Genomic DNA, 15,281 nt, shown 5'->3' with positions numbered 1-15,281 from the left:
GACAACTAAATAGGAAGTACAATCCTAATTAAATATGTAATTATAGCCACGATTCTAGCACCTAAATATATTCACACAATCACTACAGATACATATCCTAGCTATTTATGGTACATATCTTAACATTCTATAACATGTTTCATTAGAAGTTTGGCCTCAATGGTTAGTTGTTTGATGCCCTATTGTATTGCATCTAATTTGTTTTCCCTTATTTCTGTTATTGTGAAATAATCATAGTTACTAGATTCTTTCACCTCCTATGGGTACTGCGATCTGGGTTACGCGTTCCAATTCGCGGAATTTTTGCGTTTCAAATCGCTATGTGACGCAATCTGAGATGTTCAAATTGGGGTTCCGGTAAGAAAGTAAAGGAAGAAAAGAAAAAAAGGAGAAGAAAGAGAAAGGTACACATAGATGAATAAATCAGCATCCTGTGCAGGATAAGAGAAAGAAGTAGCAGAAGTAATGGTGCAACGAGAAAAAATAAAAATCACGGGCTGATGCAAGAGGAAGAAGAAAGGGCGCTAGAGACAAAATGCGGCTCTTTTGACTTTTTCTTTCTGTGGCTACCTGAAAGATTGGTCTTTCCTCTTTTGGTGGGTAGGTAGGACTTTGGGTTTTGAGAAAGTTTTAATATATAATATATATTTTTGACTAATTTATTATTGGAAAGGGAAGAGCATTTAGAAACTATAAATATTAGTAATTACTAGTTAGTTAAATTTTTAAATATTTAAAATTATATTATTTTAATAATTAATCATAATAATAAAATGATTTTAAATTTTGAATGGATAATATCTGCATTATATTAAAAATATTATATTAATTACTTATTTTTATTAAATTAATATTTTAATTTTTTATAAACACATTGTGCTAAGTAATTTTTTTTTTTTAAAGTTGTCATATAAATATATTTTACGTATTAAACAATATAATTTGCATACTATGAACCGAATTAGCATACCACAAACCCAATTAGCGTACTAACTAAACTTACCCCCTACATATCCTATATTTCATAAAGTAGCGCATCGCGTATTCCGTACCAGTACCACAACATGAGAGTACCGCGATCCAAGTAACTATGGAAATAATAGACGTGCATGGTGCATTAATGTGTGCATGCATTGCACATGCTTTTTTTTGTTATAATACTGCACAGTTGTGGGACTGTTCCCTGTGTGTGTACATGTACTTGTATGTTGATGCTTATCTGAATTTATGTCACTAATTCCGTTGTCTGCTTCTTTTATGCTTAAACTGGATTGCAGGCACTTCTTGTCTCAGGTGGTAGTGATGGTTTGCTTGTACTTTGGAGTGCTGACCATGGTCAAGATTCACGAGAACTTGTACCCAAGCTAAGCTTAAAGGTGGAGTTCTTTCATTTTACGCTCTGTTTCTCTTTCAATATCTAATGATGTGCCAAAGAACACAGAATTATGAAGATTGCTTTGGTAGCTTAAACAAAAAGGGAAATCTGGTTATGAATGAAACTAGAGTTTAAGATAGGAAGTGATAAGCTAAATTAAGATGAAGACGAGCGAACTAAGACTTTTAAGGAAAGAATAGAACACGCCTAAAAGAACTCTTTTTAGTTTGTTTTTTTTTAAACATTTTGAAAGAGAATGAAAGAATGCAAGAACCAACACAAGACAAGAAACACAATTCGGGTAAAGGAAAGAAACTAGTAGACTTAGGTTACCGACCAACAATTGAACTTAGGAAAGAACAAGTAAAAACACAAGTGAAAACAACACAAACGCTATTCGGCCAACACAAATTTTTTTATGGTTTTTATGTTTTATGAACAAGAACAAAACTAAAGAGAGGAAGACAAAGAGATATGTAGAAATTGAAGTTCTTCGATAAGAGAAACTCGCCACAAAGAAGAACACTGTCCCAAGGGTAGACGCCACATTTCTCCAAGTAAAGGGAAAGTCATAAGTCTTAAAAACATTTGCCACAACCTTGATAAGAATTCCAGCAGCACTTTGTTTAATTTTATCAAAAACTTTTGTAAATAAGCATTACATCTTAGGCCTATTTATTGGCAGGAGTTCTCTACTGATTAGGAAGAAATTACATGAAACAAATTAGAAAAACTAATGATTACTATGCTGGAAATAAAGCAGAACTAAAGTATCTTTTTGGAAAGTCAAACTTTCTAATTAAAAGTGATAACCAAATCCTTTTACTTTTAGGATTACTTTTTGGATTTGGTTTGACTTGTCAAAACCAAGTATCATAAGGAATTGGTCATCCCTTCCGCATACCATCCAAGTCCTAGTTGAGGTGGGATTTGACTTTTCAACTCTTCATTAATCCCTACATGCCATGGAGAAGCTTCCCTAGCCGCCCAACACTCCTTGAGTCCTTGTTCTTCTTGGATTTGGACTTTGCCTCTTTAGGCCCACCAGCCCTAGTCCACGCCTCATGTCCAAGCAACCCTAGCCGCCCATACTCCATGCTTGCAACCTTGTCTTTCCATTTCCCACGCTTAGGGTTATCACATTTCAAGGTTCTTAGGTTGATATCCAATCTTACCCCATGATGTGGCACATCATCTAATGAAATAATTCATTCCTTGATGTGGATATTCATACTTATTTATCTTGCAGCAATATGGAGTTCTTCCATTTATGCTACACTGATGTCAAGAGACATGTTATTCATGGCTTTTCTGTTTAATTTTCTCTTGGTATTTTAAGAGTTGATGAAAATTTTACCTGCAAATTTCTCAGCCAAGTCAGTTTGTGTATTGTATCTGCATGCTTGCACTGATTTATTATTTTTCTGACCTATGGATGCAAAATTCAGTCTGCTGCTCTGATTTTGTAAAGTTGAGGATAGATTTTAATACTTGTTTATTTACCATACCTATAGGCACATGATGGTGGAGTTGTGGCTGTTGAGCTTTCCAGAGTGATAGGAGGTGCTCCACAACTTATTACCATTGGTGCAGATAAGACATTAGCTATATGGGACACAATTTCTTTCAAGGTGTTGTATTTTGTGAAAGGACTTCATATGACAGCTTTGTCAACTATTTCCCTTCTTTTTCTTACATACTTGTTCGATATATGCAGGAGTTGCTGCGAATTAAACCTGTTCCAAAACTGGCTTGTCACAGTGTGGCCTCTTGGTGCCACCCTCGAGCTCCAAACCTTGATATATTAACTTGTGTCAAGGATTCACATATATGGTATAGTTTTGTCTCTTAACAGTATCAGCTTTAAAGTTATATTTTTTTTATGGCTTCGGCCTTTGGGTGTTAGGGTGTTGACAACGGGATCTGTATGGTGGATGCCTAAATGTGAATCAGTTTAACTTTTTGCAGGGCTATTGAACACCCCACCTATTCAGCTCTCACAAGACCATTATGTGAGCTTTCTTCACTCATCCCTCCTCAAGTTCTTGCACCGAACAAGAAACTTAGAGTATGTAATTGATTGTGGTCCTTTTTCTTTCTTTTCATTTTGTTTGTAACTTTAGTTAGTCATTTAATATCTGTTAGTACTAGCACAAAAAACCTCCCAGTTATTTTGATAAGTGGTTGGAGAGATAAGAGCATAACTTTTCCAAGAAGTAGCTTTATTTTGGATTTAATTCTTTTGCCTTTTCTCATTCCTGGCTCTCCCCCTCCTCCCTCCTTTTCATTTAGGATTTATTCTTGGCCTACTATGAATTCAACACTCATCATTGATTCATTATCAAGGTGTTGTATACATTTTCTTGTGTAAATTTGTTGAACATGTTTTTAATAAGTGTTGTTAGTCTTATAGATATTAGTGTTTTAAAACCATCATGTTCCTTATTTTTCAATGCTACTTTTAAGTTATAAAACAATTATTAACAACCAGGTTTGAACTCATCATCATCATCATCTTCTTCTTCTTCTTTTTCTTCTTCTTGTTGTTCTTCTTCTTCCGGACTGCCAATAGTCCGTTGCTACTGCTTAGGATTAGGTTAAAATATCATAAAAAATTTACAATGACTGAAACCTACCTGAGGCATGCCTTGCACCTGGTGCAAGGTGCGTGCCTAGGTGACATTGCCTGCCTTTGGGTGTTGGAGGTGCTGAGGCTTGCGCCTTACTTCTGAGGTGTGCCTTTAATAACACTGTTATTATATAGCCTAGAATACAACTTTCTGTCAGTGTTCTAGAAACTGTAGTTTGACAGTCTTTCCGCTTGAACATTAAAGATGAATGCACTATTAATTTGTAATGGACTTCTTCTCTTGGATGTGACATGACTGCATGTCAGCAAGCAAGAGACAAATTATTAAATAACTTAATAAAAATTTGGAAATAAGATAATGAGAATTGGATATACACAGATAAAATTAATAAAAAAGATTAAGTGGAAATTTTACTTAAATATCAAATAAATTTATGAGTAAAAAATATAATTTAAAAATATATTATCACATATTGACTAAAATTGATTAAAATCAAACATCTGTTTTAAGGTATGGTGAAATTTAGAGGAAAAAAAAAAGATTTAAATTTAATATTTCTATCACAAGATAGACACCCAACATGTTAGGAAATATAAAAATTCTTAAAAAAAATTCAAAATATAATATCTTCTATAATAGTTGACTGACATATATCGTTTAAAAAAAATTGTCAACTAGTAATTATATTATTACTCATTTATAATCGTGCTTTTGCATTTATTGATATTTCACTCTTTAAACATGAGATGGATAAAAGCTTGATTAGATACTTGATTTTTTGGTCAATTGCAAATTGTAGTTAAATTTAATGCTTGGCTCAAATTAAAATACAACTTTTGTTTTGGTCTAAATTTAGGTTTTTTTCTTATAAAATAACTTTTGTATTTTCAATAATGAATTTTTTTCGTGGTAATAAAATTTATGCAGAAATGAAAAACAAAAAAGTACAAAACCAATTTAAAATGTCTTCTTGTGAGCACCTGGGATTTATGATAATGAAACTTCAAAAACCCAAAATAAAAAATCAACTGACACTGAAATGCAACCATATGACATAAATAAAATTTAATTTTATAATTTTATCATATGACATTAATAAAATTTAATTCCGTTGAAATTTAAATTTTAATAAAATAAGAAATCAACTGATACTTAAAATTTTATCTCACCATGTGAAAAAATTTACCTAATAAATTGTTTTACTAATAAATTTAAATTTTATTGATAAATTTTTTGTTAAAAAAAAAATCCTGTAATTGTAAGTCTGTAGCAACAGCATGGGTAATGTTACTTGTATGATGTGAAACATCATCCACACGCCTGCAGTTGCATGGTTTACACTTGTATTTAGTTTTATATACTTTGTTTCCTTTGACATATTCTTCTTGCTACTATAATAATGTAATCTTAATGTCCTAAAAGTCAGTATTGTTGTAGTTTGGCATTGCCAACTACTAGTTTTTCACATGTTTGTTTGTAAATGGGTCAAGCCTAACTCACTCCAAAAGCTAGGGGGGGGGGGGGGGGGGGGGGTTTGGGGGGTGGTTGGGGGTGGTGTTGTGGCTGGGGGAGTGCGTAAGGTCATATAAAGGGTACATTACTCCTATCCTAAACTAATAAGGGATATTAACTGTAACGAAGGCAATTGTATCTTCAATATTATTGTTGAGCATGATACTCTTTGTTAAGTGAAATTTGCCTTTGAAGAGTTATCAAATCATGGTACTTACCAGCAAATTTTTTCTCCAGATTTGTTGAATATGAATTACTCTTTGGACCAAAAGAAACAATTGACATTCATGGGTTGTCATTGCAGGTTTGTTGTATGGTTGCACATCCTTTGCAGCCTCACCTTGTTGCTACTGGAACCAATATTGGTGTTATTGTTAGTGAGTTTGATGCCAAAACTCTCCCAGCTGTAGCTTCTCTACCAACCCCATCAGGAAATAAGGAGCACTCTGCTGTTTATGTAGTTGAAAGGGAATTGAAGCTACTGAACTTTCAATTGTCCAACACAGCGAATCCATCTCTTGGCAGCAATGGTTCCTTATCTGATACAGGAAAGCACAGGGGAGACTCAGCTGAACCATTGCATGTCAAGCAGATTAAGAAGCATATTAGTATACCTGTTCCACATGATTCATATTCTGTTCTTTCTGTAAGCAGTTCGGGAAAGTAAGTTTCCTAACTTTTCTTTAATGCTGTTGGTGTCTTAGACATCGACATACTTTTGCACTGATTCGTTTATTATTTCTTATGTGTTATTTTGAAATGAAGTGCATAAATCATCACTGTTTATGCAAATAGGAGGCAGCTATGAAAGTGGGCTGTTTGTTGTTCTGAAAAACTTATAAGACATCAAGAGTTTTTTAGCTAGTTATTCTTGTTGATGTTTCAGAGATGGATGAAGTTGCCTTGATTGATTTATTTATCTTTCCTCCTTTTTCAATACAACATGAAGCACATAAATCTCCTTTACTCAAATAGTGGTGGCTGTAAGAGTGGATCTGCTTATACTGTTTTTCTGCTCATTTTACTTCTTGCATTGAGATTTTTCAGCTGGGACTGCTGGGTTATGTTCTTTCATATTTTATTCTTCCATTCGAGGTTTTGGAATTTCAATTTTGGAGCTGGAAATCCTCATGGCAGTGGAGTTGCTTTCTAACCACAAATGTTGTTTGCAGATATCTCGCAATTGTGTGGCCTGATGTTCCTTACTTCTCTATATACAAGGTTAGTGATTGGACCATCGTAGATTCAGGCAGTGCAAGGCATCTGGCTTGGGATACATGTCGTGATAGATTTGCTATACTGGAATCTGCATTGGCTCCCAGAATTCCTATAATTCCCAAGGGGGTTTTGTCAAGGAAAGCAAAAGAAGCAGCTGTAGCTGCAGCACAAGCAGCAGCTGCTGCTGCTGCTAGTGCTGCGTCTGCAGCCAGTGTGCAAGTTCGTATCTTGCTTGATGATGGTACATCAAATATCCTGATGAGATCTGTCGGAAGCCGTTCTGAACCGGTAATTGATGTCTCTCTCGTTGCATGGTGTATTTGAATTCCACTTAATTTTAAGTTCGTTCTTTGTGAAATTGTTCATTTAATCAATAGGATTCAGGCTCATAACATATTTGTTTCGTGCTGAGTCTAATTATGCTGGCAGTCACTGTTTCTGTTATCTACTGAATTGCTTATTTATCTGCATCACAGATCGTCCTTTAACTGAATATGATCTCTTCTAGGTCATTGGCTTGCATGGGGGGGCACTACTAGGCATGGCCTATAGAACTTCCCAAAGGATTGGCCCTGTTACAGCAACAGCTATTTCCACAATTCAGTCTATGCCATTGTCAGGATTTGGAAGTAGTGCTGGTTCTTCAGTTAGTACTTTTGATGATGGATTTTCTTCTCAGAGATCTCCTGCAGAGGCAGCCCCTCAAAACTTTCAGTTGTATAGGTGAGAGTTGTAGTACTTTTCTGTTGCTAGTTGTTAGTTAAATGCGAGAGATTAGGACACCAATACTGGTCAACTTTTTTAATGGTGTTTGCTCACAGATGAATTAGGTGCAATAAAATGCTTGCATCATTTCAATGGACATCAATATATATCAACAGCATAAATGAACTTGGTAGCTTCCCATCCCTTTAGCTTTTGGAAAGTCTGTTTCATTGTTTCTGTGTTCTAGGAAGGAGGAAGCTCTTTGCTATATTATCACTATCGTTCTTTTATCCTTTAACAGTTATATCAGTTATATCTCTTATTCTTTGTTTGCTATTTTTTTTTGCTTCATTTTTTTTTTTGTTCAACTTGAATTCAAATTTATTTCCTTAAGGATTTAGGAAGATGAGGTTTATCTCATCATTTTCCATTGGCCAGTGATGGAGAGAGGGAAGCTCTCTCTCTCTCTCTCTCACTAGCTGATGCACTTTCATGCTCACACTCTATATCTGTTTCCATGTCTTTAGCTTATCTTGTTTTTTTTCCCCCGTTTTATATTCTATAATTGACAACTGACAAGAATCTAACTTTTTTTGGAATCAGCTATTTAACTGGTGGAGTTGTTAGATTAATGACATGTAAATGTGTAATAGCCTTTTATGGAGTTGAGGAAAGTAACTTTATGGAATTTTGCTGATAGTATTAGGACTTGATTAAAGGGGAAAGAAAAGAAGGAAAAGAGGTTGAAGAACTTAAAAATATAGGATTTTCAGTCTTCCACTGTATTTAACTGTTATCTTTTCTAACTTTGCTCCCTCCTTAAGCCAAACAACTTTTCTGCTAATTATTCTTCCCCGCATCCCCCCATTTACATTCTTGCTTATCCTTCCAATGGGTGCTGAACGTTACTAACTTTTCAAGTACTTGCAAGTTATATTGTCCTTATGTTGCTTCATTGTATAAGTATTGGCCCATCAGGCTCCCAGCATACATTTATTGTGTATTAAACACCAAAGTGTGCCCCCTGCTATGTGGAGCATATATATTGTCTTCAAGTAGATTAATGTATATTGTCTTTTACCTTAGGGTGAATAAGATCTAAGGCTTTGACCCTTTTTAATGCTTGATTAAAGTTATAATTTACAGTTGGGAAACTTTTGAACCTGTGGGTGGTCTACTTCCTCAGCCAGAATGGACTGCGTGGGATCAAACAGTTGAGTATTGTGCTTTTGCCTATCAGCAGTATATTGTCATATCTTCCTTGCGGCCTCAATATCGGTATCTGGGGGATGTTGCAATTTCCCATGCTACAGGAGCTGTTTGGCATCGGAGACAGCTTTTTGTGGCTACGCCAACTACCATTGAGTGAGTTCTTGTTATTGATTAATGATTTATGCCTTATTTTAGTTGGATTCCTGGTTTATATAGAGGAATCTTGTATATTTCTGGTCCTATAGGAATTCAAACATGAATGAGTATTGCTTGCTTTTTGAGGAAATAATAAGTTTGACCATGCTGAATTGTTATTCAAATTTCTCTGGACCATCATAGTGTATTTCCATGTATCCAATCAAAGAATGTAGCTTGAAACCATTACTTGTTGATTTGTGGTGTAGATCCACATCATTGATAGAAGAAACATCAAATATATGACAATATATCAGTTTAACCTAGGCTAGGGACTTAAAAATGATTGCTTGTTTTTCATGTAATGGAGGTTTTATAAATACGAAGATAAGGGCAATATAATGTGCATAAACTTCATTTGCAGCAATGCAGTGTTATTAAGGCAAGAGGTAACAGAGTATCCTATGGCCTTAGTGAGAGGCGAGGCAAGGATCTTTTTGAAGTGAGGCACCATAGCCTATATATATATATATATACTTTTAACATAAAAATATCATACTTTTAACTTGTTGTCAGTAGTTACCTAGAAATGAGAGTTTCTACTGATTACAGAGATTTTAGAAAAAAGATAGACAGAAAGGAGGAAGGAGAGAGAGAGAGAGAGAGAGAGAGAGAGAGAGAGAGATAGGGATGAGAATTAGAATAAGAGAGAGAAAAGAAATTTAGAGAGAAAGAAGTCTGAGATTTTATTGATTTCAGAATGAATATCAATTACATGAATGACAACTATTTATAGTATTACTTGATAACTGTCATTGACTAATTTCAATAGCTATAACAACTTCTCAACAAACTAACAGTTTTTTTCCTTCCAAAACAATTACTTTTCTTTTCTATTTCTAAACTTCCTCCTCTTACACACCCCCCACCCCCTTAGAACCTTCTTGACCCCAAGAAGGTTTAAATGATGGAAAATGAACTTGCAAAAATGACTGGCCCTCCCAAGTTGCATCTTCTTCACTGAAATGCAACCATTTAACTAAGCCCTGCAAAACTGGAATCCCTTTTCTTTCAATAGTTCTAATATGCAACAACTTCTCAGGATGCACTTCCTAAGTATGATCTTCTTGTAAAGCTGGAAGGTCCAAGATTGGAGTGATATTGTCCCCTACCTTCCTTTTCAACAAAGAAACATGAAAAACTGGATGAACAGTAGAGGAAGGAGGTAATTGCAGTTTATAAGCCACTGCACCATTTTAGCAACTATCTGAAATGGCTCATAATACCTTGTTGATAACTTGAGTGACCTCCTAACTGCAATAGAAACTTGTCTGTAAGGCTGCAGCCTCAAATATACCCAATCTCCAACTTGAAACTCTTTTTCTACTATTTTCTTATCTGCTTGCTGTTTCATTCTATGCTGGGCCTTAGTTAAATTCTCTCGTATAATTTCTGTCATATGCTCTCTCTTGAAGTAAATCAGTCATAGCCTGGACAGGAGTGGAATCAGGGAAGGGAAAAATTAATATAAGGAGGGTGATAGCCATATAAAGCTTCAAAGGGACTCATCTTGAGGCTGCTATGATGAGTACTATTATACCACCACACAGCTAATGGTAACCATTTGTTCCAATCAGCAGGCAAATGATGTGTCATACACCTCAAATAACATTCTAAACACTGATTTAATCTCTCAGTCTGCCCATCAGACTGAAGATGATAGGCAATAGTGTAATGCAATGAAGTCCCAGACAACTTGAATAACTCTTTCCAATAGAGACTTGTGAAAACTTTGTCCCTATCGGATACAATGGAACGAGGCAGTCCATGATGCTCGTAAATGTGACTGAGAAACACTTTAGCAATAGAAGCAGTAGTGTATGGATGAGAGACAGCCAAGAAATGCCCATACTTGGTCATTCTACACACAATTACCAAAATAACATCCTTGCCTTTAGACCTAGGCAATTGCTCAATAAAATCCATTGAAATATGTTGCCAGACTTGTGTGGGAACTGGTAGTGGCTGCAATAAACTACCAGGCAGGCTATGGTCACTTTTACACCTGGCACACACATCACACTTCTTAACCCATTGCATCACATCCTGTAGAAGACCTGGCCAGAAAAAATGTCTTTTCAGCCTCAAGTAAGTAGGCTGAATACCAGAATGTCCTCCCATAGGATAGTAATGATAGATAGCCTGCCTTTAAAGTACAATATCCCTTTTTTGCATTCATAACCAGGATGAGAGCTATTATCCATAGCTAATTGAGCCAATAATTGCCCAATTTGAGTGTCCCCTTCATAACTGGCTATCAATTCATTTATCCAAGCGGGCTGGATGATTGTAATGACAGTACAAGAAGATTCCTGCTCTGCTTCCCTCGATAGTCTCCTAGAAAGAGCATCAACCGCTTTATTCTCCACCCCTCTTCTATACAAGATCTTGTAATCCAACCCTAATAATTTGGAAATGCCTTTTTGCTGCAATTTAATATGTAGCCTCTGTTCCAAGAGGAATTTTATAGACTCATGATCTGTTTTGATATAAAATTGCCCTTGCTCCAAATAGTGTCTCCACCTAGTAACAGCAAATGTAATAGCCAATAATTCCTTCTCATAGACAGATAAACCCTTATTTCTTGGTCCAAATGCCTTTGAAATGAAAGCAATTGGATGTCCCTGCTGTTGGAGCACTGCCCCCATACCAAAACTGCTAGCATCTGTTTCGACAATGAATGACTTTATAAAATCAGGAAGTGCAAGGACTGGAGCTTGAGACATTGCAATTTTAAGGTGATCAAAAGCACCTTGAGCTACTGAATTCCACTGGAATGAATCTTTTTTTAACAATTCAGTCAGTGGTTTGCTAATAGAGCCATAGTGATTGATGAATTTCCTATAATAGCCAGTGAGGCCAAGAAAAACTTCTCAATTCTTTAATATTCTGTGGCACAGGCCAAGTCACCATAGCTTTGATTTTATTAGGATCAGTAGCCACTCCATTTCTATATATGACATGCCCCAAATACTCAACTTGTCTTTGAGCAAAAGCACACTTAGTATTAGGACTTGAAATACTGCCTCCAAATGCTTGAGATGAGTAGAAGTGTTTGGGCTGTAGACAAGTATATTATCAAAGAAAACCAAGACAAATTTCCTCAGAAAATGATGAAAAATATGATTCATGAGAGCCTGGAAGGTTGCTGGTGCATTTGTAAGACCAAATGGCATAACTTTGAACTCAAAATGGCCATGATGTGTCCTAAAGGCAGTCTTGGGAATATCAGAAGGCTCCATTCTGATTTGATGGTAACCAGCTCTCAAATCTATTTTAGAAAACACAGCAGCCCCATGTAACTCATTAGGTAAGTCATCAATCATAGGTATTGGAAACTTATCCTTGATTGTGAGATCATTTAACTTCCTATAATCAACACAAAACCTCCAAGTCCCATCCTTTTTCTTAACCAACAACACAGGTGAAGAATATGGACTAGTACTAGGTTGAATAACATCATTAGCCAAAATCTCAGATACTAACTTCTCTATTTCTACCTTTTGGAAATGTGGATACCTATAAGATCTCACACTAATAGGTTGTGTATTTGAATGCAATGGTATGGAGTGATTATGTTTTCTAAAAGGAGGTAATATCTTAGGCTCCTCAAACAGATCTTTTTAGTCATCAAGTAATCCTTGAATTTCATTGAAGCATTACCTGAAATTGCAATTGTCACAGAAAAGAGCTCAGGTAACTTAGAATGCTCTGCTGGTTGTGGTTGCATTAGTGGCACTTCAATATAAAATTGAGGGCTTTGGAAATCCTTCCCCTTCCTCTGCCACAGCTTATTAATGTCTTCACATTGCAACATCTTACAAGTAACAGCTTTATCATTGATCCCATGCAATGTGATCTCCTTCCCATTCTTCTTGAAAGTGTCTCTAGAGTTTACAAAGTCAAATAAAATTGGACTGATAGTCCTCATCCAATCTACTCCCAATATAATATCAAAACTTCCCAATTGCAACATTTTGAGATCAAACACAAATCTATGCTTTTCCACCTTGTAAGGAAATTCAAAACAAGTGCAATATGAAATTAATTTTCTGCCATCAGTTACAGAAATAGGCACTGCAGAAGTTTGGACTATAGACAGCTTTAATTCCCTAGCTACTCTAGCATCAATAAAGCTATGGGTGCTACCACTTTCAATTAAAATCAGCAGCTCTCTATTCAAATACTGACCTTTCACCTTAATAGTTTCAGTCCCCAACTTCACTTCAATGGCATTAAGGGAGAGTGTCATCTCCTCCTCCATACTACCCAACACATCTTCCCATTGCTGAACTTCAATGTTGCCTTCCCTTTCAATTTCCTCATTTCCTTGCTCAATCCATTCCTCCCAACTTGGATCACTCCCACATAAAGCCATAACAGTTTTTTGCTTGCACACATGCCCTGGAAAATAATTTTCTCCACATCTGTAATAGGGTTTGGGCTGTCTCACATTTGTTTGGTTGTTAGGTTTTGTGGATGTAGGTGTTTTAGAGGCTTGAGAATTGGCTGTATTGCTAGAAGTCATAGACTGAGATTGTTTTCGATTAGAGACTGTGAAATTAGGTTTAGCTTCATTGTTTGGGGGTTTTGTCAATTGAGGATAATTCTGATATAATTGAGAGGTTTTAAAGGAAGGGTTATAAGTTGAAGTTTGAGATATGAAATTACCATCATAGGATCTTGAGGGATAAGTGGACTTCTTGTTGCTTTCTAGTAACTGTTCTTGAAATTTTGCAATCTCAAATGCATGAGAAAGGGATGCAGGCCTAACAATCCTTCCCATAGGACGGATTTCATCCCTTAATCCTCCTATGAAAGCTGACAGAAAATATCCCTCTTCAAGATAAGGCATAACCCTCTCCATCTTTATCCTCATCTCCTCAAATTTATCCTGATACTCCATTACAGTCCCAATCTGCCTTGTCTTCATAAATTCCTCCACAACATCTTCCATTCCTTCTTCCCCAAATCTAGCACATAATGCCCCCTCAAATTCATCCCACAGCATTTCACTTTTCCCTTTACTCCAATTCTGAAACCAAGAATCTCCCTTATCAATCAAGAAGAGACTAGAAATTCTCACACGTTGCTCCTTGGGAACCTTTTAAATCTCAAAATACTTTTCACACTTTCTAAGCCAAACCCTAGGCTCACTACCATCACAGGTCACCAACTCAATCTCAGGCAAAATTCTTGTATTATCATCAGTTTTTGCTGCAGAAGATGTGCTGAATTGATCCTTAGCAGTTTTCTTGGGAGGATTTGGCAGAATCCCTTTACTTCCCTGTCCTTCATGTTCACTATTCATCTCAACTTCCTTATTACTTTCAATAAAGAACCCACACATCATTAAAGAACCCACACATCATTTTTTTCATCTCATCCATTATTTTTTTCCCATATCATCTAATTTCTGCTCCATTTTCTCTATTTTCAGATCCAGCTTTCTCTCGGCAGTTTCTTGCCAATTGCGCACCTTTTCCTCCAGCTCTTCCATTCTAACAGTTTCTTGACTCACCACTTGACTTCTAGGCATCTCGCGGCACCCCTGGTACTGATCTGGATCAAAGCCCTCCACAGGAACCTGGCTCTGATACCAATCTGTCAGTAGTTACCTAGAAATGAGGGTTTCTACTGATTACAGAGATTTTAGAAAAAGATAGACAGAAAGGAGGAAGAAGAGAGAGAGAGATAGGGATGAGAATTAAAATAAGAGAGAGAAAAGAAATTTAGAGAGAAAGAAGTCTAAGATTTTATTGATTTCAGAATGAATCTCAATTACATAAATGACAGCTATTTATAGTATTACTTGATAACTGTCATTGACTAATTTCAACAGCTATAACAACTTCTCAACAAACTAACAGTTTTTTTTCCCTCCAAAACAATTATACTTCTTTTCTATTTCTAAACTTCCTCCTCCTATACGTGACACTTGTTTAATAAGTAAAAAAACATATTGAAAAGAAAAAAAATTATTTGCACTATATGTAATATAAGAGAAATAGAAAGCAAAAATAATAAGGCTATAGTAAGGAAATGAAATTTAAAGAAAGATTAATTAACTCCACTTTATTAGGGGGTTAGGGTTTAGGGAGAAATAGGAGAGAAGAGAAGAGGAGAGGAGGAGGAGAGAAGAGAAGATGGAGAGGAGAGAAACCCTAAAAAATAATAGAAAAAAAGTTACTTTGAAAGAGGCGTGCCTTGCCTCGCCTAGTGCCTCAGCACCTAGGCAACTAGGCGAGAGAGGCGCTCGCTTCTTGGGACTGAGGCGTGCCTTGCCTCAACTGGTGCCTTTATTAACACTGCAGCAATGTAGCATTAGGTAACTGATTTCATGATTTTTATGCTCTATACATGGGAATTTCTTTCTTGACAAAGTACATGAAATTTCTTCAAAGAAGACAGAATTCGGGTTGTACAAGGAAACTGTAAAACAGAAAAACCTGAATAAACTGAATGAACTCAAG

At 35.9% G+C, this 15,281-nt stretch overlaps 1 protein-coding gene across 1 annotated transcript in view; it reads left to right on the top strand.

Annotated features, from left to right (window-relative positions):
• The window catches only part of LOC110639732 (uncharacterized), a 33,812-nt gene that overhangs the window by 8,791 nt on the left and 9,740 nt on the right, over positions 1–15,281 (top strand). Inside the window, exons 8-15 of the mRNA XM_021790802.2 lie at positions 1,278–1,376; positions 2,890–3,006; positions 3,093–3,208; positions 3,344–3,443; positions 5,783–6,141; positions 6,651–6,984; positions 7,205–7,419; positions 8,548–8,766. Of these exons, the coding sequence (XP_021646494.2) occupies positions 1,278–1,376; positions 2,890–3,006; positions 3,093–3,208; positions 3,344–3,443; positions 5,783–6,141; positions 6,651–6,984; positions 7,205–7,419; positions 8,548–8,766 (1,559 nt within the window). The remainder of the gene's footprint in view (positions 1–1,277; positions 1,377–2,889; positions 3,007–3,092; positions 3,209–3,343; positions 3,444–5,782; positions 6,142–6,650; positions 6,985–7,204; positions 7,420–8,547; positions 8,767–15,281) is intronic.

The sequence above is a fragment of the Hevea brasiliensis genome, chromosome 17 (assembly GCF_030052815.1).
Source record: "Hevea brasiliensis isolate MT/VB/25A 57/8 chromosome 17, ASM3005281v1, whole genome shotgun sequence".
In the NCBI taxonomy this organism is placed as follows: Eukaryota; Viridiplantae; Streptophyta; class Magnoliopsida; order Malpighiales; family Euphorbiaceae; genus Hevea; species Hevea brasiliensis.
The sequence above is the reverse complement of the archived record's forward strand: the minus strand, read 5'-3'. Positions and strand labels throughout refer to the sequence as shown.